Source organism: Pantherophis guttatus, chromosome 3, assembly GCF_059756535.1.
Source record: "Pantherophis guttatus breed Tessera chromosome 3, ASM5975653v1, whole genome shotgun sequence".
NCBI lineage: Eukaryota > Metazoa > Chordata > Lepidosauria > Squamata > Colubridae > Pantherophis > Pantherophis guttatus.
The window spans coordinates 200,045,093-200,069,384 of NC_142065.1; the positions used below are offsets into that span (position 1 = coordinate 200,045,093).

Below are 24,292 nucleotides of genomic sequence, written 5' to 3' on the forward strand. Positions count from 1 at the left end.
AGTCTCTTGACTTCAACAATTGCAAATTCAACAGGTCGATTTAGAGAACTTGGTTTGCTTCCTCCTTTCCCTCTGCTGCACCACTACTTTCTGGATTGAGAGGCGCTTGGACCATCCTACGGCCTCCAAGCAAACTACAATTCCCAGCAGGCTTTGCTTGGAATGCTCCACACACAAGAAGGGGAAAGTCTCCTGCCTCTGCCTTCCTCAGCCCACGCCTAAGGGGAGGCGTTCCTTTCCTATCCCCCCCCAATAGGATGATGCGTTGGTATCTTCCTAAGTCAGAGCGGTCTGGCAGGAGAAGCGGCCGTTGGGGTGGATTCAGTCCGGCGGCTGAGTGAGGCGGCGTCGCTGTTTCCTTTCCCGCCGGGATGCAGAGCTCGGATCTGGGCAACAGGGAACAAGGCAAAATCTGGCACCGCAGACCCTCCCCGGCAACACAGCAGGGGTAACTTTCCGTAGACGCAGCATCACTTGGTTGCATTTTTTTTTTCTTTTTGCAGCTGTTCAACCGTGGAGCTTCCATCTTCAGGGATAGTCTATCTGTTTCCAAGCAAGAGCGACGCTTTTTCATCGCCTTCTGCTCGCAGGCGTTCCATTAGCCCACGGCCCACCTAAAAGAGCTGGATTCCAACTGCCATCAGCCCCCCCACCTACCCACCCCCAAACAAGGGGAAAAGAGAGAGCACTTTTTGGAGGGCGGATGGGGAGGGGTGGGTGGGTGGGTGGTGCACAGGTGATACAATGAAAAAGGGTCAATCAATGCCCCCTTGCTTTTATGCTGATCAAAATAGAATCTTGGAAAATTGCTGGATGCACAGAGACGATGGGCATGGGGCAACTGCCTTAAAAAAGTGAGAATCTTGGAAAATTGCTGAATGCACAGAGAGGATGGGCATGGTGCAACTGCCTTAAAATATACTTACTGTGCTAAGTAGAGTTTCTCATCTAGAATTGATAAGGAACCACTCCAGATTAAAAGTCCATATCCCTTTGCAAAAAGTGGGGGAGAGGTAGGTAGATAGGTATGCATTCTGTCCCAAGAGAATCTGTTATAACACCCATAAAAAATAAGATGTATCATTTGGAGTGGATTTATTTGATAGGGATGTGCCTCATTGAAACTCTGTCACAGGGATGGGCTCCTCTTTTTTTGGTTGAGGGTTTTATCCGCATAACATGGATTTATCTCATCCCAGTCAGGGAAGTAAGCAGTGTGTAAGATAACTGCCAAAAATATGCAAGGCCAGCCATTCTCTCCCTCTCGGGTTTTTTTTTCCCTTTTACTTTATAGCAGACTTTCTCCCTATTCTGACATAATTCCTTTTCTCCTACAGTTCTCCTTATATTAACTTCATTGTGCTTTCTTTCCAGAATCATAGTAAATATTATTCATACTACCACAGGGTATCATTCCAAGACAATACGTTTTTTGAATGTGGCTTTTGACTGTTCAGGAGAGTATCTACTTGCTGGAGATCATCAGGGGAATATTTATGTTTTTGATTTGGTGGGCAACAGGTTGGTACTCCATGTTTCTTTCATCATTTAGTTTATGCGTGCTTAAAATGTATGAATTGCTTAGGTAGAAGTACAAGTATGCTAGTGCCATGTGGGCTTTTTCCAAGATTCTCTCCATGTACACAATAAATAAAAATGTATTAATAATATTGGAATAATACAGTATTTCATTACTGAAGAGCCTCAGTGGCGCAGTGGTTAGAGTGCAGTACTGCAGACTACTTCTGCTGATCACCAGCTGCCAGCAATTTGGCAGATCGAATCTCACCAGGCTCAAGGTTGACTCAGCCTTCCATCCTTCCGAGGTCGGTAAAATGAAGATCCAGTTTGCTGGGGGCCATATGCTGACTCTGTAAACAGTTTAGAGCGGGCTGTAAAGCACTATGAAGCGGTATATAAGTCTAAGTGCTATTGCTATTAATAAAATAATATTTGGTGAGGATTGATTATGGCCTAAATGTATTTTACTTTCCCCATTTCAAGGCCGTCAGACTGTTTAACAACTTATAGATAAAAAGAAAGATATACAGTATAGATACATTGATAGAGATAGATATAAACATGCATATACATATGCACACACATATACAGAGACATATACATAAATACAAGTAAACAAGATCTGGCGTGTTTTAGAATATGCTGAGTCCTTTGGTTAAATTACTCTCTTTTAGCGTTAGCATGGTTATCTGTTAGTGTGTAAGGAGTCTGTGAAACATTCACATATTGCTTGACTTGACAGCTGCTGTAAATGACATTTTATGGTCTGCCTGAATAATTTTGGCTTGTCTCAATAGGTTCAACCTGGTTCAACGAACAGGACAAGCTTGCACTGCTCTGGCTTTCACTCTTCGCAGGAAAACAGAATTCCTTGTGGCTTTGGCTGATTATTCCATCAAATGCTTTGACACAGGTAATTTAAAAATTTCCAGTCCATAGTAGACAGCTTCTCAAGGGTGCTGGGAGCAACATCTCCCATAATTCCTGATAGATTTCATAATTTCATAGTGAACAAACCAGGGTTGAAATGCTTCCGGTTCGGACCGGATCGCCCGATCTGGTAGCGATGGAGGCGGGTGGTTCGGAGAACCGGTAGCAAAAATTCCTGCCCCACCCCCCATGCCCAGCTGAGCCGTGCGATCATCAGAGGCTTTTTTTCTTTTAAATGGCTCTGATGATCCAAGCTGAGTTGCCTGATCGTCAGGGTTTTTTAAAATTTTCTGCCGATCAGGCAACTCAGCTGGGATTGTCAGAGCCTTTTGAAAGCATTTTTTTACAACCTCTTCACTGAAGAGGTTGTAGAAAAAATGGTTTTAAAAGTAAAAAAAAAAAAAATTGGCCACGCCCACCCAGTCACATCACCCACCACCAAGCCACACCCACAGAACCGGTTGTAACAAATTTTAGATTTCACCACTGGAACAAACCCCCAGAATTTCCCAGTTGGAATTCTGGGACTTGAAATCCACACAATTTATGCCAAGTTTGAAAAAATACTGCATTATATTACACTGCTATAGTATATAATATATACCATATATAATATAGTATATAATACAGTATAATATATAATATAATGGCGTGCAGAATATTTCAAATTTGAAGCGGTTATTTTGACCTTACGAAACTCATTCATCTAAATTGGTACAAAACCTACTGGTAGAAATGATCTCCCTAAGTTTGAGCAAAACCACTTAGGTTTGTGCAGAACACAAGGCTGAAGTCCAAAGAAGGAACAGAACACGTTTCCCTATTTCTAGTTCCAACTGTTCTATTCCAGGCTTAGAAGACTTCTGCAATGGTCAAATCAGCACTGGGCCATTTCTAGAGAGGTTGGCACAATCTCCTCTGAAGTCACATTTCTTTCGAGTTTGAAATCTTTTAAAGTCTCCTGGTTCTTTCTGGGTTAATTTTGACCTTTCCCAATCTTACTTCTACAGCAACCAAAGAACTTGTTAGCTGGATGAGAGGACATGACTCTTCGGTTTCCTCCATCTCAGTTCACGGCTCTGGCAGATACGCCATCACGTGTTCTACAGATACAGCCCAGCTTTGGGATCTGGACACGTTCCAGCGCAAAAGGAAACTGAACGTCCGCCATTCTGTGGGGATCCAGAAGGTGAATTTTGGAGATAGTCCCTCCATTGCCAGATTAATCATCTGGTCTCTTGAAACCTTTGGCCGTTTTCCATTTTTTGTCAGCTCCCAGTGGGGAATCACAGTAAAGCCAACTTTATGGAAGGAAACTTTCTCCTTGGTTTACATCCACTTTGACCCCTGGATCTCACCGTTAGATGTTGAAGGCCCCATTTCTTAATCGTTATCATGCATTTGTCTGGCAGTTGCTCTCCTGTTATAAATTGTCTTTGTTTGGCTGTTGCTAATGAACTGATTTGACACTGATGATTTGGGCCCAGAGTGGATTTCTGCTTCCTGATTAGTCTCTGAATATTAGGGGCATTAGACCAGGGGTGAAATGCTTTGAACTCTGCTACTGATTTGCTTCGTGCGCATATGCTTAACACGCATGTGCACCGCAGGCACTAAGAAGGCTTTTCTGAGTCTGCAAAGGTAACTAGAACAGCGGGGGGGGGGGAACAGCTGTGCCGCGCGACTTAGATTCGCTAGATTTCTTGCTTTCTAGCGAATATAAATCGTGCACCACAGCTGATTGTCGCACAGCAGACAAAAAGTTTTTTAAAAAACTTCCGGCAATAAGCTGTGCCGCGTGATCATCAGAACTTTTTTTTTTTTTTACTTTTTGTAGCATTTTTTACTACCGGTTCGGGCGAACTGGCCCGAACCAGTAGCATTTCACCCCTGCATTAGACCCCAGCAAAAGGTGAGGGGACCAGTCTAGGAACCAATCACAATCATCTGGGGGAGGGGGAGGTTTCACTATTAAAAATAATTGCAATGCATTTGCAATGGAATGGAGATCAAAATAGAGAAGAAAAAAATGCTGTCTTCTCTATCAACTCAGCAAATCGGTGCCACCTGATTTGGTCTGTGAAGCTAAGAGGGGAGTCTTTGTCACCCTCAACATGAGACCTATTTCTGATCCCATCAGAGAGCCCTGCCACATTCGCAAGGCGTTCTCAAAGCCAATAAACACAGCCCTAATCAATGCTTTCCGAAGCTCCAATTAACTTGGGAGGATGGAACAGATTTAACAGAATAACAGTTGGAAGGGACCTTGGAGGTCTTCTAGTCCAACCCCCTGCTTAGGCAGGAAACCCTATACCATTTCATACAAATGGCTGTCCAATCTCTTATAAAAAACCTGCAGCGTTGGAGCATCCACAACTCGTGGAGGCAAGCTGTTCCATTGATTAATTGTATCTTACTGTCAGGGAAGTTCTCCTTAGTTCCAGAGTCAACCTTGAGCCGCTGAGATTCGAACTGCCAAACAGCTGGCAATTTTTTTTTTTTTTTAATTTGATTTATATGCCGCCCTTCTCCGGAGACTCAGGGCGACTTACAATGCGTTAAGCAATAGCCTTCATACTTTTGTATATTTATACAGTCAGCTTATTGTCCCCACAATCTGGGTCCTCATTTCACCTACCTTTGAAAGGATGGAAGGCTGAGTCAACCTTGAGCCTGGTGAGATTCGAACCCTGCAGTAATTGCAGGCAGCTGGTCTTAATAACCAGCTTAATAACAGGGTGCCTTAGACCACTGTACTACCAAGGCTCTTGGCAAGTCAGCAAAGTTAGCCTGCAATGCTGCATTCTAACCACTGCGCCACCACAGCTCATAATACAGGTAGTCCTCAATTTATAACAGTTTGTTTATGACTGTTCAAAGTTACAACGGCACTGAAAAATGTGACTGACAACCGTGTTTCATAGTTAACGACCTTCACAGCATCCCCTTGGTCATGTGATCAAAATTCAGACGCCAGGCAACTGGTTCATATTTATGACCTTTGCTCTGTCCCAGGATCATGTAATCCCCTTTTGCGACCTTCTGACAAGCAAAGCCAATGGGGAAGACTCACTTAGAAACTAGGTTCCTAACTTATCAACCACAGTGATTCACTTAACAACTGTGGCAAGAAAATAGGGCAAAACAAAAGTTTCACTGAACAACAGAAATTTTGGGCTCGATTGTGGTCATAAGTCGAGGACTTCCTGTGCTCGCTCTGAAGAGAAAAAGCTTCTCCTTTTCAAACATCTCTTCCGTGTGCTTGTTTTCCCTGTGCCTTCAGGTATTCTTTCTTCCTCTAAGTAACACCATTCTCAGCTGCTTCAAAGATAACTCGGTCTTTGCGTGGGACTTTGATACTCTTCATTGCAAGTACCAGCTACCATCGCCCATCGAAGGGTCTTCGTTGCACTACAAGGTCTTCGCCATTACCCGGTAGGCATCGTCTTTATAAGCCTGCAAATCTCCTACCTCATCCTCTCTGGATTTAGTTTTAGCTGAAGTCCAGGCTGTGATGCAGATTCTGTAGAGATTCTCAGTCATCCAGGAGGTCATGGTTGTCCCAAAGGTGCTTTTTCAGGTGGCAACTGGACTTCCTTGTTTTTTGTTTTGAAGACGTTTCGCTTCTCATCCAGGAAGCTTCTTCAGCTCTGACAGGACCGTGGAGAATGGAAGGATTTATATTCCTTGCAGATAAGCTGGTCATTTGCATCCTTTTAGAGGGTCGTTGAAGCACTTGGAGGTTTATCTGTGTCCTCAGGGCCACCTGACTAGTGCTTCTGGTTCTTGTAGACTACAATTTTTTCCTCTGGAAATCCATTCCTTATTCCCACACCATTCAAAGGGTGTTCATCCCAAACCCTGAGGACACTGATAAACCTCCAAGTGCTTCAACGACCCTCTAAAACGATGCAAATGACCAACTGTCTGCAAGGAATATAAATCCTTCCATTCTCCACCATCCAGTCAAAGCTGAAGAAGCTTCTTGGATGAGAAGCGAAATGTCTTCAAAAGAAAAAACAAGAAAGTCCAGTTGCCTCCTGAAAATGCACCTTAGGAACTGTCATGCAGATTACTAAATGCACGTCTTAGTCCCGCAGAGGAACAATGCAATGCAATTAAAATGCTGAAATGATAACTGAAAGGAGCTGTAAAATACAGGTAGCCCTCAACGTACGACCACAATTGAGCCCACAATTTATGTTGCTAAGTCAGGCATTTGTTAAGTGAGCTTTGTCCCGTTTTACGGCTTTTCTTGCCACGTTTGTTAAAGGGAATCGCTGCAGTTGTTAAATAAGTAACACCGTTGTTATGTGAATTCGGTTTCCCCATGGACTTTGCTTATCCGAATGTCGAAAAAATGGATCATGTGACCCTGGGATATTGCAACCTTCATAAATACATACCAGTTCCCATATTGTGTCCATATTTTAATCCTGGGGAATGCTGCTGTTGGTTGTAAGTGTGAAAACCGTCATACATCACTTTTTTCAGTGTCGTTTTAACTTTGAATGGTCACTAAACAAACGGTTGTAAGTCGAGGACTACCTGTAGATGCACTAAATTATTACTGTACACCACGTTGCATTACTATTTGTGCTAAAAGGAAGAGGAAGGGAAAGGTTGCACATAATGATTTGTGCAATGTGATCTTAGAGGGCATCAGGAATCAGAAAAAGGACCTCAAGGGCACTTAGATGGTTTGAGGTCATGACTTCCCAGCTCTATTTATAACTTTCAACAGCCTCTGAAAACATAAGTCATGGGTTGTAAGACATAGTGCTCCCTCTGCCTGAGTTCTCTCTATTCATCAGCTGGTAGCTGGTAGCTTTGGGGGATTCAGGCACAGATTTTCATCCCTTCCTGGAGATAACAGAGTATAGATCCTGGCATTTTGGTATGCAAACTTTGTGGCTGTGAGTGAGCTACAGCCAATGCCCAGTTGCCTCTATGCTAAAAGTTAGTTTAGAAGCTTTCTAGATACTTTAAACCAGGAGTCTCCAAGCCCCGGTCCGTGGACAGGCACTGGACTGCGGCATGCCAGAAACTGGTCCACGCAAGCCAGCAAAGTCCTATCCGCAGGATGCAGGCAGCACACGAACCATGCCCCCTCTGGTTCCTAACATCTCTCCACGGAACTGGTCCCTGGTGCTCAAAAAGTTGGGGGATGCTACTTTAGAGACCATCGGCCCCCAACCTTTTGGGCACCAGGAACCAGTTGTGTGGAGAGACATTGTTCCATGGACTGGAGGGGGTGTGGTTTTGCATGCTGCCTGCATTCCTTGGATGGGGCTTCCCTTGTTTGCACGGCCCGGTTTCTGGCATGCCGCAACCCGGTGTTGGTCCACGGCCCGGGAGTTGGGGACCCCTGCTTTAGACTACAGTTTTTCCAGATCTGAGTGACCCTCCAAGAAAGCAAAAGTGATCATTCGAAGTGCCTGACAAAGAGTAGCAGGTTGCCTACTGAAGTTTAAACCCATTGCACCTTGGAATAAATCTCCCCAAGCTCAATGGAAAGTAGTGTCCACGTACATAAGCCTGTTTGCAGAATTTTCAATTAATCGTGGTGAGTGATGATGATTTTATTGCCATGGTGTTCCTTGGAGTGTCCCAACCAGAGTGTTCTGACCTAAGCACAATCTTAGTCCCGGAAAAACCTCTTTTATTTACACGGCTGTGAATCATTGTCACTCACAGTCCGTAAGGCTTCCCAAACAGTCTTTCAGGGAAATGTTTATAAACACCCATCTTATCTCCCTTGGAATGCTGGCAGAGAACTAATTGCCAAACGCAGGGCAAGGCCAAACTTGGCATGGTCAAGCAGAACTTTTCAAAGCTTGAACCAACCAGATGAACTAATTGGTTCCTGGAAAAGCTCACATCCCGTTCGCTCCTTTTTTATGTCTTATGGGAGGGGCCAATCATCTCCAAGCCTTACTCCCAAGTCGACCCCGTTTTCTTAATTGTTCTTGTCTTCTGGCAGCTCTGCGCATGCGCACACTGGGAACAGGCTCCCACTGTTCTTCTGCCTCACTGATATCAGACTCTGGAGGCTCCGGAGACTCGGAGGCAGCACAGATGGCCTTGGCCTCCTCTCTGCCTCTGATGCAGAGCCCTCGTCCGAGCCTTTCACCAGCCCCCAGGACCGGGCCAAGTTCCTCCCCAACCTCCTCACTGTCCGACTCTGCTGCCAGCTCCGCTGGCCACTGGCGGGACACAACACAGAGATTGTTAAATCCAGATAAGGAATCACTTGATTTATACTATCTTGAAACCAGAGATCTGATTCCTTATCCAGACTGAGCAGTCCTTTGCAATATACTTGAGTGCTGTGAGAGTAAACTGAGCTTGAGACATAAGCTGCCATGAAGACGAGTAGATTAATGCCCGTTGTCTTGTATGGGTTTTTAGAGATGGCCGCGTCCTGGCAGCGGGAGGCAAATCAAATCACCTTCACCTATGGTGCTTGGAGTCTAAGCAGCTGCTACGAATTATCCAGATGCCAACCAAAGTGCGAGCCATTCGCCACCTGGAGTTTCTTTCTGATAGTTTTGATGGGGGCTCTAATCAGGTGAGTGACAGAAGCTGAAGCAGACTATTGATCAAAATCAGATAGCCATTGAATGGGTATTATTCTATACAATACTTTATTATCTGGAACGAGCTCCCCCCAGAGTTACGGAGGATCCCGGATCTGCGCACCTTCCGCCGCACCTTAAAGACCTTACTATTTCACCAGGCCGGCCTGGCCTAATTTTCCCCCTCTTTTATAAAAGATTCTTAAAATTTTAAATATCTTTTAGTATTTTATATATTCAATTTTAAATTGGTTTTAGAAGTTTGGGGTTTTAAATTTGTTGGGGCCAAAATTATTTAATTTGATTTTATTCTATTTTTAAATTTTGTATGTATGTGTTTTTTATTGTTTGGCTGTGCACCGCCCTGAGTCCTTCGGGAGTAGGGCGGTATAGAAATCTAATAAAATAAATAAATAAATTCCACCTTACTCCAGCTCCCTTTCTGATCCAGGTTTAAGATTTAGCATGAGGTCCCATATTGTTGGGGGCAATAGGCTGATTCTGTAAACCGCTTAGAGAGGGCTGCAAAGCAGTGTGAAGCAGTATATACCGTATATTTTTGGACTATAAAATGCACCTAGATTTCGAAGAGGAAAACAAGAAAAGAAAAATAGTTTTTGGTCTCCGCACCAGTGGTGGGTTGCTCCCGGTTCTTGAGAACCGGTAGTAAAAACAGGAGGCTCTGCCCACCGGCCCTGACATCACATTTGGTGATCTGCACAGAAGCGCGTGCGAATGCTTCCGTTGCAAACCGGTAGTAAAGCTAAGTAGAACCCACCCCTGATCCGCGCATCCTGTTTTCTCCCTCCCCGGCCCCCAGAAGCACTTTGCAGGCCAAAAACGGTCCCGTTACTTGGTCTATAAGACGCACAGACATTTCCACCCACATTTTTTGGGGCGGGAGGGAGTGCGTCTTATAGTCTGAAAAATAGGTAAGTCTTAAGTGCTATTGCTATTATGCAGGTAGTCTCATAATTATCTAGGATCACAATTGGGACTGGAACCTCCTTTGCTAGGAGAGGCGATTGTCAAAAGAGTTACACCGAATTGTATGATTTCGTCTTGATCATTCCAAGACAATACGGTTCTTTTGAATGTGGCTTTTGACTGTTCAGGAGAGTTTCTACTTGATGGAGTAGCCGTGCTGTGAAGACCTTTTTATTCCATCAAGCGGGCTTGGCCTGATCTCTTCCCTTTTTAAAATATGTAAATTTTAATCTGTTTTTAAATTATTGGGGTATTTTAATTTGTCTGGGCCAAAAAGTTTAATTTGATTTTATCGGGTTTTTAAATTTTGTGTATTTATGTATTTTATTGTTGGCTGTTCACCGCCCTGAGTCCTTCGGGAGTAGGGCGGTATACAAATCAAATAAATAAAATAAAATAAATAAATAAAATCAAGGGAATATTTACCTTTTTGGTTTGGTGGGTAACAGGTTGGTGCCCCATATCTTTCTTTCAACATTTTAAAATATATGAATTGCTTAGGGAGAAGGACAAGTATGCGGGTGCCACGTGGACTTCTTCCAAGATTCCCTCCATATACAATGAATAAATAATACTTAATAGTATTGAAATAATTATTTCATTATTTAAAAAAAAAAATATTTTGTTGAGGATTGATTCGGGCCTAAGTTTATTTGACTTCCCCCGTTGCAAGTCTGTATGTTGTATGAATCAGCCTAAGTCTGTTGAAAGCTGCAGCCAAAAACCTCGAAAGGTATTCTTTTTCATCAGATGCATGTCGCATGATAGGTAGACCTTGACTCGCAACCGTTTATTTAGTGACCGAAGTTACAACAGCAGTGAAAAAATAGACTTTTTTTTTTTTTTGCTTTAATTTATATGCCGCCCTTCTTCGGAGACTCAGGGCGGCTTACAATGCGTTAAGCAATAGCCTTCATACTTTTGTATATTTATACAAAGTCAGCTTATTGCCCCCACAATCTGGGTCCTCATTTCACCTACCTTTGAAAGGATGGAAGGCTGAGTCAACCTTGAGCCTGGTAGGATTTGAACTTGCAGTAATTGCAAGCAGCAGATGTTAATAACAGTTAATAACAGTGCATTAGTCCACTGTGCTACCAAGGCTCCTCATGACTGGTTTTCACACTTAATGACGGTTGCGGCATCCCCGTGGTCACGTGATCACCATTTGCAACCTTCCCAGCTAGTGTCAACCCTGAAGCTGACCTGACCGAGGCCATTTTGAGGCTTCAGTGTTGCCACACTGGAGCTGAGGGGTAGGGAGGGGGGAATAGAGATAGAGGGGTTTCGTAGCCAAAAGAAAATGCTTTCTCCTGGGAACCAAGGACATTCCCACAGGTAGTCCGGGTGAGGAGGAGCGATGTCGCCTGGCAACCGGACAGGACCTTGGTTTGATCATGTGACTGACTGACTGGCAAAAGGGGGAAACTTACTTTTAATTAGGTGAAAACCACAGAAATATTCAGAGTCGGTTTTCACCAGCTTATCCCAATATGAAATGTCCAATAAATCAATTCTTTGAGGACCCTACTTGCCTCGGAGCTCTGTTTATTATGGATGTATTACTTGGATCCCTGACAGCCAGCTTCCAAGAAGCAACGTCAACGGGAGAAGCCAGATTCACTTAACGACTGTAGCGATTCATTTAACCATTGTGACCCAAAAAGGTCATAAAATGAGGCAAAACTCACTTAACAACTGCCTCATTTGGCAATGGAAATTGTGGGCTCAGTTGCGGTCGTCCATTGAGGACCAACTGCATTTCTAAAGATCTCAGATTGCAGTAAATCATAGGGTTTTCAACAACAACAAAAAAATAGATTACAGATAGTCCTCAAGTTACGACCACAATTGAGCCCAAAATTGATGTTGCTCCGGGAAACATTTGTTAAGTGAGTTTGCTGCATTTTGCAGCAAACTTTTCTTGCCACGGTTGTTAAGTGAATCATCGCATTTCTTAAATTAGTAACTCAGTTGTTAACTGAATCTGGCTTCCCCATTGCTGGTCGCAAAAGGGGATCACATGACCTTGGGACACAGCCACGGTCGTAAATATGAAGCAGTTGCCAAGCCTCTGAATTTTGATCGTGTGACCATGGGGACGCCGCAACGGTTGTAAGTGTGAAAAACGGACATGAGCCTCTTTTTTTCCACTGCCGTTGTAACTCTGAACCGTCACTAAATGAACTGTTGTAAATCGAGGACCATGTGTACTAAAACATGCAAACGAATTGTCTTTTAAATCCCCCCTCCCCTTTTTCCCCCTCATTCCCTCTAGGTCCTTGGAGTGCTGAGCCAAGATAATATCATGCGACTGATCAACATCAATACATGCAAGCTACTGTTTGACCTTGGCAGTCATGAAGAGGGCATCAGCATGGCTGCCGTGAGCCCCTCTGGAAGGTACATTGCAGCTGTGATGGAGAACGGCAGCCTTAGCATTTACAGCGTCCAGGCTCTGACCCAAGAGGTCAACAAGGTTAGACTTGGAGGAAACCCCCAAACACCCCTTCCTTCCTTTAGGTGATTGATCTGGGCAGATACAGATTAACAGAGTTGGAAGGGACCTTGTAGGTCATCTAGTCCACCCCACCCCCGCCCAAGCAGGAGACCCTATGCCATTTCTGACAAATGACAGTCCAATCTCTTCTTGAAAGCCTCCAGTGACGAAGCTCCCACAACTTCCGAAGGCAACTTCTGTTCCATTGGTTGATTGTTCTCACTGTCAGAAAATTTCTCCTTATTTCTAGGTTGAATCTCTCCTTGATCAGTTTCCATCCATTATTCCTTGTCTGGCCTTCAGGTACCTTGGAAAATAGCTTCCTCTCTGTGGTAGCCCCTCAAATATTGGGACACTGCTATCATGTCTCCCCTGGTCCTTCTCTTTACTAGATTAGCCATGCCCAGTTCTTGCAACCGTTCATTGTATGTTTTAGTCTCCAGTCCCCTAATCATCATCATTGTTCTTCTCTGCTCTCTTTCTAGAGTCTCAACCTCTTTTTTATAGTGTAGTGACCAAAACTGGATGCAGTATTCTAGGTGTGGTCTTACTAGGGCTTTATAGAGTGGTATTAGTACCTCACCTGATCTTGATTGTATCCCTCTGTTAATGCAGTTTAGGATTGCATTGGCTTTTTTGGCTGCCACCACACACTGTTGGCTTATATTTAGCTGGCACATGGAGACAGACTGCTCAGGAACAACATTCCAGTGAAATCTATCAGTGCATGTTATTACAGTGCATATAATTCCCATGTCTGTTTCTGAATTAAAGGAAACCATCAGCAAAAGGAACTTGTGCATCCAGTCACCATCCCCATCAGTATGGCCTGATTAATGAACCAAACTAAATGTCTAAACATTAATGTAGTTTACTTACCAAGCACATCGAAATTATATTAAAGTAACCAAAGTATCTTTACCATCCCCAAAGCATGTCACAACTTTTGAGCACCCCTTCTGTTCGGAAATTGAAAGTTGAAAAAAATTGGCACGTCCTAGATAAAGAGAGAGGTACACAAGGCATAAGCCTTTAAACCCAGGCTAAAAAAAATACAAGTCCTATGTTGGATATCATATACTATGTCTGAATATATAAATTATACCACAACTGAATGTGAATGCCTGTTTGGTGCTGCTGCCTCGTAATATAATGGCCGGTGTCAGGCATGAAAGATAAGATCCATATCTTAAGGTCCAATTAATAGCAATAGCACTTAGACTTATATACCACTTCACAGTACTTTTACAGCCCTCTCTAAGCAGTTTACCTAGTCAGCCTATTGCCTCCAGCAATCTGGGTCCTCATATTACCGACCTCAGAAAGATGGAAGGCTGAGTCAACCTTGAGCCTAGTGAGATTTGATCTGCCAAACTGCTGGCAGCTGGTGATCAGCAGCTAACCACTGCGCTCTAACCACTGTGGCTCTTAATTAACTGATTTATTACTAAAAAACCTATGCATAGGAATCTTTTCAATTAACAATTAGCAACTGCTTGGAGTTAGATAAGGGTCAACGGAATTCCAGAGCAGTTGGATTTAGTTCGCTTCTGGCTATGTAGGGATTCTAGGCTGATCTCTCTTTTAACTCCCACTCTCCCCGTCCCCTAGGTTCTGCCACGCCTCCTTCTCCTGCATCTGGGCTCCCATTACTTGGTTAACTACAAACAGTCAAACTTCATTTTAGTCTAGTTCCGTGTTTCTCAACCTTGGCAACTTTCAGATGTGTGAACCAGCCAGTCTTGCTGGGAGTTGAAAGTGGCCACAACTGTTCTGCCCCAGCTACGGATGCCAAAGAACACAGCACACACAAAGTTTGTACAAAACTTAATTTACTAAAATAACTCAGTCTTTTTCAAAACAAAGGCTGTTAATAAACTTTCTTGACAGCCTACAAGAAACCAAAGATAAAGTAATCACAATCTTACTAAGGTTGGCAGAAAGCCCAGAAGCAATTTGCAGAGAATCCAGACGCGAAGTAGAGTGAACTAAAGTTGTTCCCTACAAATTGCTTCAGTCAGCGTTCCTCCTTAAATAGGCTAGGGGAGTAGCCAATTAGCCCCAAGTCTTACTCTCGAAGAGACCTCCTCCTGAGGAGCCACTCCTGCCTTTTGGCCGCTCTGCGCGCCCGTGCATCGAAAAGAGGCTCCTCCTCTTCTTCCTGTTCACTTAAAGGAGCTTCTGGAGGTTCTGAAGGCCCTGGCGGAATCCTTGCCTCTGGCACCACATCTTCTCCAGCCTCCTCATTGTCTGACTCAAGTGCCAACTGCACAGGCTGCTGGCGCAGCACCACACCAGCCTCCTCACTGTCAGAATCAGCTGCAATTCGCACAGGCCACTGACGAGCCACAACATGACTGCTTGTTGGAAACCTGTTGGAAAGGTCGCAAATGATGAACCAATGGCTCTGGGACCCTGCAACCTTCACAGATACTTGCCAGTTGCCAGTGCCGAAATTTTGATCATATGATTGGGGAAGCTTCTATGGTCATTAAGTGTCACGACTTTTTCCAGTGCTCTTTGTAACTTCAAACAGTTGCTAAACCAACAACTGTTAGTTGAGGATTACCTGTACTTCAGGGGGTCTCCAAACTTGGCAACTTTAAGATTGGTGGACTTCAACTCCCAGAATTCCCTAGCCAGCATGGCTAGCTGAGGAACTCTAGCAGTTGAAGTACACCAGTCTTAAAGTTGTCAGGTTTGGAGACCCCTGCTGTAGTTGCATGCGCAAAGCCAGCTCACTCAGTTTCCCAGCTCTGTTTTTGCAAATTATCTTTCCTGCTCTTCCTTTTTTCTAAGTTTGTCTTCGTGGGGCAGAATTTAGATGGAATAACTGACTCCTAGAATGAAGTAGTGGGACATGGTAACTCAGTGGCTAAGACGCTGAGCTTGTCGATCGAAAGGTCGGCAGTTCAGCGGTTTGAATCCCTAGTGCTGCGTAACGGGGTGAGCTCCCGTTACTTGTCCCAGCTTCCGCCAATCTAGCAGTTCGAAAGCACGTAAAAAATGCAAGTAGAAAAATAGGGACCACCTTTGGTGGGAAGGTAACAACGTTCTGTGCGCCTTTGGCATTTAGTCATGCCGGCCACATGACCACGGAGACATCTTTGGACAGCGCTGGCTCTTCGGCTTTGAAATGGAGATGAGGATTGCCCCCTAGAGTCAGGAACAACTAGCACATATGTGAGAGGGGAACCTTAACCTTTAATTTTAGAATGAAGTAAGGTTTACGTTCTAGTTCTGCAACATATGACGTTTGCTTCGCTTTTAAACAGAATGTTTTTGTGATTAAGAATAGATGCTCCCATCCCCGATTCCTCCTGTGCAACTTTTAGTCCCAACAAGGGAGGATTTTTAACAGATAACCCGAAATCTTGGCCTTTTCAGCCTCCTCCACCGTTGTTTAAAGTGATCGAAGACTCTAAGAGCAAGTTGGAGGCCAACAAACTTACCATGAGAGTCACTTCCAGAACCACAGAGAGGCCGTGGAAAGCCAAAAAAGGCAAAATCCAATCCAAGGTGTTGAAGCCTCCGCTCGACGTGTCGTATGAGGACAAGGAGGTAAGAGCTGCCTCGGGACTGAACCCCAAACTTGGTGGCTGAGGTAGAAAAGGCAAACTTGATTGTTCCCACCGAAGAGCCTCTTTTACCTAAATGTACAAATGCTTTCTCCTCTTCTCCCCCTCCCACCTCCATACTACAGCCAACTAGGAATAAAATTAAGAGAGAGATTCCACTTGGGGACTCATTCATAGGTGTGAGTGGAAGGGTCACACCTCAAGGTCATTTAGTCCAACCCCCGGTTCAGTGCAGGAATTCACGATTCCAGGGGCCTTCAAAAAAAATTTCATGCAATGAAGTCGTTAGTTAAAAGATTTCCCAGAACCACCGATCCCCAAAATGGCCGTCACCGTGTTTTCTTATGGGACCTTAGCAAAATTGCTATGGATACCCCTGATCTCATTCAAGTGAACTGAAAAGGGGGTTAGGAACAGTATTGATTTCTCTCTCTCTCCCCCTCTATCTGTGGAACCCAAATTCTGAATTCCACCATTCCAACAGATGGCTGTCCAGCGTCTGAAAATCTCCAGGACTATAATCCTGAGTGTCTGAATATGGAAGTTAAGATAGATCACAAACTCTGTGATCCCTTATGGGAGAGGTTGAACGGCTGTCTTTAAGCCAAGGATCACAGGTTTTTGAAGTGAGGGAAGGAGAATATAGTGGAAAGGAACAGAACAAAAGCTGAAGGGCCCAAGAAAGAAAAGTTTGTTTTATTTTGGTGCTATTGTTATTTTATTTATTTTATTTTATTTTATTTTATTATTTTATTTTTTATTTTATTTTATTTTATTTTATTTTATTATTTTATTTTATTTTATTTTATTTTGGTATGAGCACACAAAGGAGAAATTTGTATGTAGGCATACTTCCACCAGCGTTTACATACAGATGTTTCATTACCAAACTAGGCAGGGGTGGTATTCAAAAATTTTAGCAACTAGTTCGCTGCCTGGTTGCTGGGTGGGCGTGGCCTCCTGCATCGGGGAGGGGGCGTTTTTGCCCTCCCCAGGCTCTGGAGGTTTTCCTCACGCCTCTAGGAGGGCGAAAATGGCCTCCCCCAGGCTCCGGAGGCCGGAAAGGGCCAGTTTCCAGACTTCTGGTACTTCCGGTAGGCCAGTTTTTTGCCCTCCCAGAGTCTCCGTTTGGGCCCTGCACTTACCTGGCATCCAAAATGGGCCACGTGGAGACTCTTGGGAGGAGAGGGGCAGGGTCAGCCAGTCTTTGCAACTACTGATTTGGCGAACCAGATTAAAATTAACATTCGGTTTGCCTGAACTGGCTGAATCCCACCCTTGAAATTAGGGAACATCATCAGTGCTCACTGGTGGACTACATGCAAATTTCTCCTATTTGTGTGCTTTCTGAAGTGCTTCACGCCCATATGTGGTACCGATAGAAGAGAATGTTCCTAGATCAGGGTTGAACTGTGGGGTCCTTGGTGCTCTCTGGGCTCGGTGGTTTCCTTGCAGACATTTTATTACCGACCCAGGTAACATCATCAGTGCTAGCCACAGAGAATGCTAATTTGACATAAAGGAAAAGCCAAGGTAAGTTTCTTCAAATTGCCACATTCAGAATGAGGGAAGATTCTTGGGGAGAACTGCCGCCCGCTTAAAGAAGAACTAACCCTCTCACTCCTATTGCAGAATGAGTTGCCAGAGGGGCTGAATAAGAAGCGTCTCCAAGCTTTGCTGAAAGGATTTGGAGAGTATCCAGGAAAATACAGGTCTGTGGAGTCCTGCAGGCTGAGCCCGTTTGTTTTTGCAGGCTAAATACGTAGCCAAAGTTGGCACTGCCCTCATTTGCTTTACAATTGCAGGATGTTTATTTGGCGCTCCTTGCTTCGCCTCCCCGAAAATCACCTGGCCTTTAACAGCCTGTTGGATAAAGGGACCCATTCGGCCTTCGCACACCTTCAGAATGAATACCCAATTAAAAGCAGGAAGCTCCTGAGAGTTTTACAAAGGTAAGAGTCGGATTATTTTATGCCAGAGATGTGGGGTGGATTTGCTTTATAGCAATAGCAATAGCACTTAGACTTATATACTGCTTCATAGTGCTTTACAGCCCTCTCTAAACGGTTTACAGAGTCAGCCTCTTGCCCCCAACAATCTGGGTTCTCATTTTTACCAACCTCGGAACAATGGAAGGCTGAGTCCAACCTTGAGCCTGATGAGATTCGATCTGCCAAACTGCTGGCAGCCGGTGATCAGCAGAAGTAGCCTGCAGTACTGCACTTTAACCACTGCGCCACCGCGGCTCATACAAACAGCCCTTGATTTACAACTGTAATTTGAGCCCATGATTTCAGTCGTAAATTGTGACAGTTGTAAAGTGGGTCATTACCGCACCATGCCTGAATTTCAATGGTCGTTCAGCAACCCTATTGTTCACTATAGGGCATTTCTTTTTTGCCAAAAACTGGAAGTAAATTCCAATTTCTGGCAAAAATGTAAATACAGATAGGCCTCATCTGACGACCACAGTTGAGCCCAAAATTTATGTTGTTAAGTGAGACATTTGTTAAGGGAGCTTTGCCCCATTTTACGACCTTTCTAGCCACAGTTGTTAAATGAATCGTTGCAGTTTTGTTAAGTTAGTAAAGCGGTTGTTAAGTGAATCTGGTTTCCCATTTGACTCTGCTTGCCAGAAGGTCTCAAAAGCTGCTCAGAACAATGCAACTGACATACATACAAACCCATTGCCCACCATCCGAATTTTGATCACATGACCCGGGGGATGCTGAAACGGTCGTAAGAGTGAACAATGGTCATAAGTCACTTTCCTCAGTGCCATTGTAACTTTGAAAAGTCAGTAAACGAACTGTTGTAAGTTGAGGACTACCTGTAATAGGGGACTCCGGAGTGTTGCAAACAGCAGTAAATGTAAATGCAGGCCAGTAGCCAAGCACCGAAAATGCAAACAACATTGGAATTTAAAATCCGTCTCCTAATTTCCACTTCCGGGGTCTGTCATAACTTTGAATGGTTGCTAAGCGACTGGTCATAAGTCAATGCCTGCCTGCAGGTAGGTTAGTTGAGCGCCTTTTCCTTATTCCTTTATCAGTGACCTAAATGATTTCAAGGTTGCTTCAGTAACAAGGGATGAAATAGAAGCCTGCAGGCAAAATTCTGGGAGCTGAACTCCACGTTCTTAAAGTTGGCAAGGTTGAGAAATACCGATCTAGGATATGGTAAACCCTAATTGTGATTAAAGATAAAGGTTTCCCTCGCACATATGTGGTAGTCGTTCCCGACTCTAGGGGGTGGTGCTCATCTCCGTTTCAAAGCCAAAGAGCCAGCGCTGTCCAAAGATGTCTCCGTGGTCATGTGGCCAGCATGACTAAACACTAAAGGCGCACAGAACGCTGTTACCTTCCCACCAAAAGTGGTCCCTATTTTTCTACTTGCATTTTTTACGTGCTTTCGAACTGCTAGGTTGGCAGAAGCTGGGACAAGTAACGGGAGCTCACCCCGTTACACAGCACTAGGGATTCGAACCGCTGAACTGGCGGCCTTTTGATCGACAAGCTCAGTGTCTTAGCCACTGAGCCACCGCACGATTAGATGAGGCTTAATCGGTGGAACTATTTCTGTCATTCAATAGGTTCTTTTAGAAGAGTTTCCTAACCTGGTCAACTTTAAGAGGTGTGCACTTCAACTCCCAGAATTCCCCAGCCGGCGTGTTTTAGAAGAGTCTGGTTTTTTTTTATTGTGCAAGATTCTTGCCTACTTTGCCTACACAGCTCCTTCTCTTTGTCCTCAGGACTCTTTCTGGCCTGGCTCACTGGTCCACCATCTTTGGCGAGATGCCTTACATCCCTCTGCTGGTTTTCCCCTTCGTCAAACTCTTCCAGAACAATCCGCTCATCTGCTTTGAAGTGGTGGCTACCGTAATAAGTAAGGAAGGATTTTTGATGGAAAGGCCACCCAAACAGGCCTATTGGTCTGTTTGATATCTGGCAGAGTTTTAAGGTTGCCAGTTGGACACTGGAGTTCAGTTCTGTGTGGGGAGCTGCAAGTGTCCACTACAGCTAGGTGGAAAGATGGACATTGAGTACAGCTAGTCCTCAGCTTACAACCAAAATCAGGGCCAAAATGTCCATTGCTAAACACGACAATTGTTAAGTGAATTTTGCTCCATTTTACAGTCTTTCTTGCCACAGTTGTAAAGTGAATCACGTCAGTGGCTCAGTTAGGAACATGATTTTTAAGTGAATCTGGCCTCCCCATTGACTTTAGCAATAGCACACAGTTATATACCGCTTTACAGTCCTCTCTAAGCGGTTTACAGAGTCAGCATCTTGCCCCCAAACAATCTGGATCCTCATTTTAAAAACCTCGGAAGGATGGAAGGCTGAGTCAACCTCAAGCCTAGTGAGATTCGAACTGCCAAATTGCAGGCAGCCGGCAGTCAGCAGAAGTAGCCTGCAGTTCTGCATTCTGACTTTGCATGTCAGAAGGTCACAAAGGGGATCAACATGAGCCCGGGATGCTGCAACCATCATAAATATGAGTCAATTGCCAAGGGTCTGAATTTTGACCGTGAGGATGCTACAACAGTCGTAATATGAAAAACGGCCATTAGTGACTTTTTTCACTTTGAACGGTCACTAAACGAATGGTCGTAATTCAAGCACTACCTGTATTTCAAAAACAAAAACAAAAACATGGCCGCCTGAAACTCTGGAGCAACTCGGTTTCCCTTCAGAGCCTCCAAGCATCTTGGAAAGATGGAGGAATCAGAATTTCAGCTTGCTAGTTGTGGCTGCAGCCTCCTTTTTTGCCAAGGAAAAATATTGCAGGTGGCAGAGGAATCCAGAGGGACCCCTTCAAGTCCTTTCGATTTCCTCATTTTTGTGCCTTCCAGATGTGTCAGACTGCAGTTCTCCTCTTCCTCAGGTGGCACAGTTGGTGTTGAGGGAAAAAGGGCCACTCGGAGGTCGTGCATTTGCCGTTGTGAGAGAAACCAATCTTTGCCTTGCATTCTGGTAACCCTTCGTTGAGACACACAGCCATTAACCACTGACGTTCTTTATGTTTTCTTTTTCAGTTAATTGGTGTCAGCACTGGTTTGAATTTTTCCCAAACCCCCCCATCAATGTCCTCAGCATGGTGGAAAACATCCTGGCACATCACGACAAAGAGCTTCTTCACCATTTGATGAAGTACAATATAACCTCCCAGGTAAAAAGAAAAAAGAAAGGAAAGGGGAAAAAAAGGAAAGTGCTTCCTACATTGAGACGAGCCATAAACCATGGTTTACAAGCAACTGGGATTTTTGTCTTTGTAAGGGGTGTGTGGAATCAAACAAACCACATTGTTCCTTAAGAAAAATGTAGGAAGACAATCTGTCATTGTGGACAGCAGTGTTTTTCAACCTGGGGAATTTTAAGAGGTGTGAACTTCAACTCCCAGAATTCAGTTCCCAGCATGGTTGGCTGGGGAAGTCTGGGAGTTGTAGTCCACACTTCATAAAGTTGCTTACATTGGGAAACACCAATGTAAGGCATTAAGGTGTTAAAAACTCTGAAAATTTAATACCGTCCTCTTTAATATGAGAATGTAAATTCAAGGTGGGCCGCCCATACACTCAAGTAAATATTTATCTTGCAGTCACCACACTACCGCAAGAGATTTTGGCCCCCACATTTTCAGCTTGTACTTTGTGAGCTTGGAGTATGTCCTGAGCATCCAAAATGGTGCCTTACATTTTTTGTGTGTAAATTAGATTATGTCTATTTGAGGTTTATGGTACACTTTTTTCCTGCATTTTTTTGCCTCCCGTCTGGCAGTTATAAAAGGAAACAATCATGCAGAAGATAAAATCAAAAATCATAGAAGGCTCCGTGATTTCAGATTCCTAGCCCTGGTTTATAACTGAAGATTATAATCTGCAATAGCAATAGCATTTATTTATTTGTTTATTTGTTTGTTTAGATTTATATGCCGCCCTTTCTCCGAGAGGACTCAGGGCGGCTCACAACAGTAAAACAGAAAAATAAAACAACAACTCCAGGTTAAAGTTACACATTAAATCCCTAAAATCAATTAAAATCCATTTTAAAACCCCCATCAGTCCAGGCCGGCCAGGCAAAATAGCCACATTTTTAGTTCGCGGCGGAAAGAGCGGAGGTCGGGGGCCATCCGGAGGTCCAGGGGGAGCTGATTCCAGAGGGTAGGTGCGCCCACAGAGAAGGCCCGCTCCCTAGGGGTTGCCAGCCGACACTGTCTGGCAGACGGCACCCCGAGTAGGCCCTCTCTGTGGGAACGCACCGGGCGATGGGGAGCTTATCTACCACCCCATAGCGCTTTACAGCACTCTCTGGGTGATTTACATTGTTGAAGAATGATTTGCATATTGCCCCCAACAAGCTGGGTCCTCATTTTACCAATCTCAGAAGGATGGAAAACTGAGTCAACCTTGAGTTGGTCAGGATCGAACTCCAGGCTGTGGGCAGAGTTTGCCTGCAATAACTGCACTTTAATCACTGTACCAGCAGGGCTTCAACCAACCTGCTAGGTTGTAATTCTGTAGATAACAAAACTGCCTTTTAAAACTGGTGTCCTCTAAATCTCCAGGATTACAATTCCTGTCACGCCAAGTTGTTCCGAGACAAAGTATATGATCGTGGGACAACTGGAACCTGAATTTTCCAAGACATAATGAACTTTTTTTTTTCCTGGACATTTTGTGCTTCAGCTGATCTCCTGTTTTGGTGCACAAGAGATACTGTAATTGATCTCTCTGCCTGTAACTGCAGATCTATGCCTGGCCCCTTCTGGAAACCATGTTCTCTGAAGTCCTGACAAGGGAAGAATGGCTGAAAATGTTTGATAATATCTTCTCCAACCACCCCTCCTACTTGCTGATGGTGGTGGCTGCCTACCTTATCTGCTCCAGAGCTCCATTGCTTCACTGCAGTCAGAAGGAGGACTTTGAGGTAAGCTCCTTGCTGTATGTATGTATCAGGGGTGTATGTATGTATGTATCAGCGATGGCGGCGGATGGTTCGGAGAACAGGCAGCAAAAATCCCTGCCCCCCCCTCCCCCGCCCATGCCCAGCTGAGCCGCACATCATCAGAGGCTTTTTTTTTTTACTTTTAAAAGCATGTTTTTAACAACCTCTTCGGTTGTACAAAAAATGCTTTTAAAAGGCTCTGACCCAGCTGAGTTGCCAGATTGTCAGACTCTTTTTTTTTCTACTCTTAAAAGCATTTTTTCTACAACCTCTTCAGCCGAAGAGGTTGTTTAAAAAATGCTTTTAAGAGTAGGGAAAAAAAAGAGTCTGACAATCTGGCAACTCAGCTGGGTCAGAGCCTTTTAAAAGCATTTTTTTACAACCTCTTCAGCCAAAGAGGTTGTAGAAAAAGTGCTTTTAAAAGGTAAAAAAAAGCCTCTGACGATCACAGCTGAGCCGCACGATCGTCAGAGGCTTTTTTTTTACTTTTAAAAGCAATGCTTTTAAAAGTAAAAAAAAATAGATTGCGCGCCACAGCTGATCACCCCTCCTTGCACGCTATTCTACTTACCGCATGCCTCCTTTTGGCGTGCACTGCGCATGTGCACCTCACATTTGGTGCATGGTGTGCAGCCAGCAAACCGGTAGTAAACTGGTTCAGATTTCACCGCTGGTATGTATGTATGTATGTATGTATGTATGAATGTATTTATTTACTTACTTACTTATTTGTATGCCCCCTTATTATTTATACAAATAACTCAAGGCAGCGAATATATCCAACACACCTTCCTCCTGATCCTTTCCTCTGTGAGGTAGGTTGAGCTGGGAGGAAGGGAGGGAGAGAGAGAGACTGGCTTTCATGGCATGACTTGAATTCGTGACCTCCCACTTTTTAGCCTGGTGTCTTAACAATTTGACCGAGTAGTATGTTCCAAGGGTGAGTAGCTCTGATTGTGAGTCCTAGTCCAAAGTTCCTCAACCTTTCTGGTTTTGCAGACTGGCGGGGGGGTGGGGGAGGGAGAAAGGGGATGGTTCCACGCGAGGGCCAGCAAGCTCACATGCGTGTGCACAGCTCCCTTTGCACGAGTGGCGGACACACACTTGCCTGCTGCTTGTGCAAATGAAGCGTAGGCGCATGCGCTTGCCCAAGTAGGGATGCGCGAGCGTATACTCACCCACTACTTTCGCGGCCCAGTTCCAAACAGCATATGGCCCAGTAGTGGGCCAGACCAGGGTTTGGGGACCTCT

General features: G+C 44.4%; 1 protein-coding gene across 1 annotated transcript in view; it reads left to right on the forward strand.

Annotated features, from left to right (window-relative positions):
• The first annotated feature begins 169 nt into the window (after positions 1 to 169).
• The window catches only part of TBC1D31 (TBC1 domain family member 31), a 38,876-nt gene continuing 14,753 nt past the window's right edge, over positions 170 to 24,292 (forward strand). The window contains exons 1-13 of the mRNA XM_060681853.2: positions 170 to 448; positions 1,375 to 1,521; positions 2,319 to 2,434; positions 3,462 to 3,640; positions 5,735 to 5,886; positions 8,863 to 9,022; positions 12,295 to 12,495; positions 15,904 to 16,077; positions 17,727 to 17,806; positions 17,900 to 18,046; positions 19,846 to 19,979; positions 21,133 to 21,266; positions 22,844 to 23,023. Of these exons, the coding sequence (XP_060537836.2) occupies positions 372 to 448; positions 1,375 to 1,521; positions 2,319 to 2,434; positions 3,462 to 3,640; positions 5,735 to 5,886; positions 8,863 to 9,022; positions 12,295 to 12,495; positions 15,904 to 16,077; positions 17,727 to 17,806; positions 17,900 to 18,046; positions 19,846 to 19,979; positions 21,133 to 21,266; positions 22,844 to 23,023 (1,881 nt within the window). The 5' untranslated portion in view covers positions 170 to 371. The remainder of the gene's footprint in view (positions 449 to 1,374; positions 1,522 to 2,318; positions 2,435 to 3,461; positions 3,641 to 5,734; positions 5,887 to 8,862; positions 9,023 to 12,294; positions 12,496 to 15,903; positions 16,078 to 17,726; positions 17,807 to 17,899; positions 18,047 to 19,845; positions 19,980 to 21,132; positions 21,267 to 22,843; positions 23,024 to 24,292) is intronic.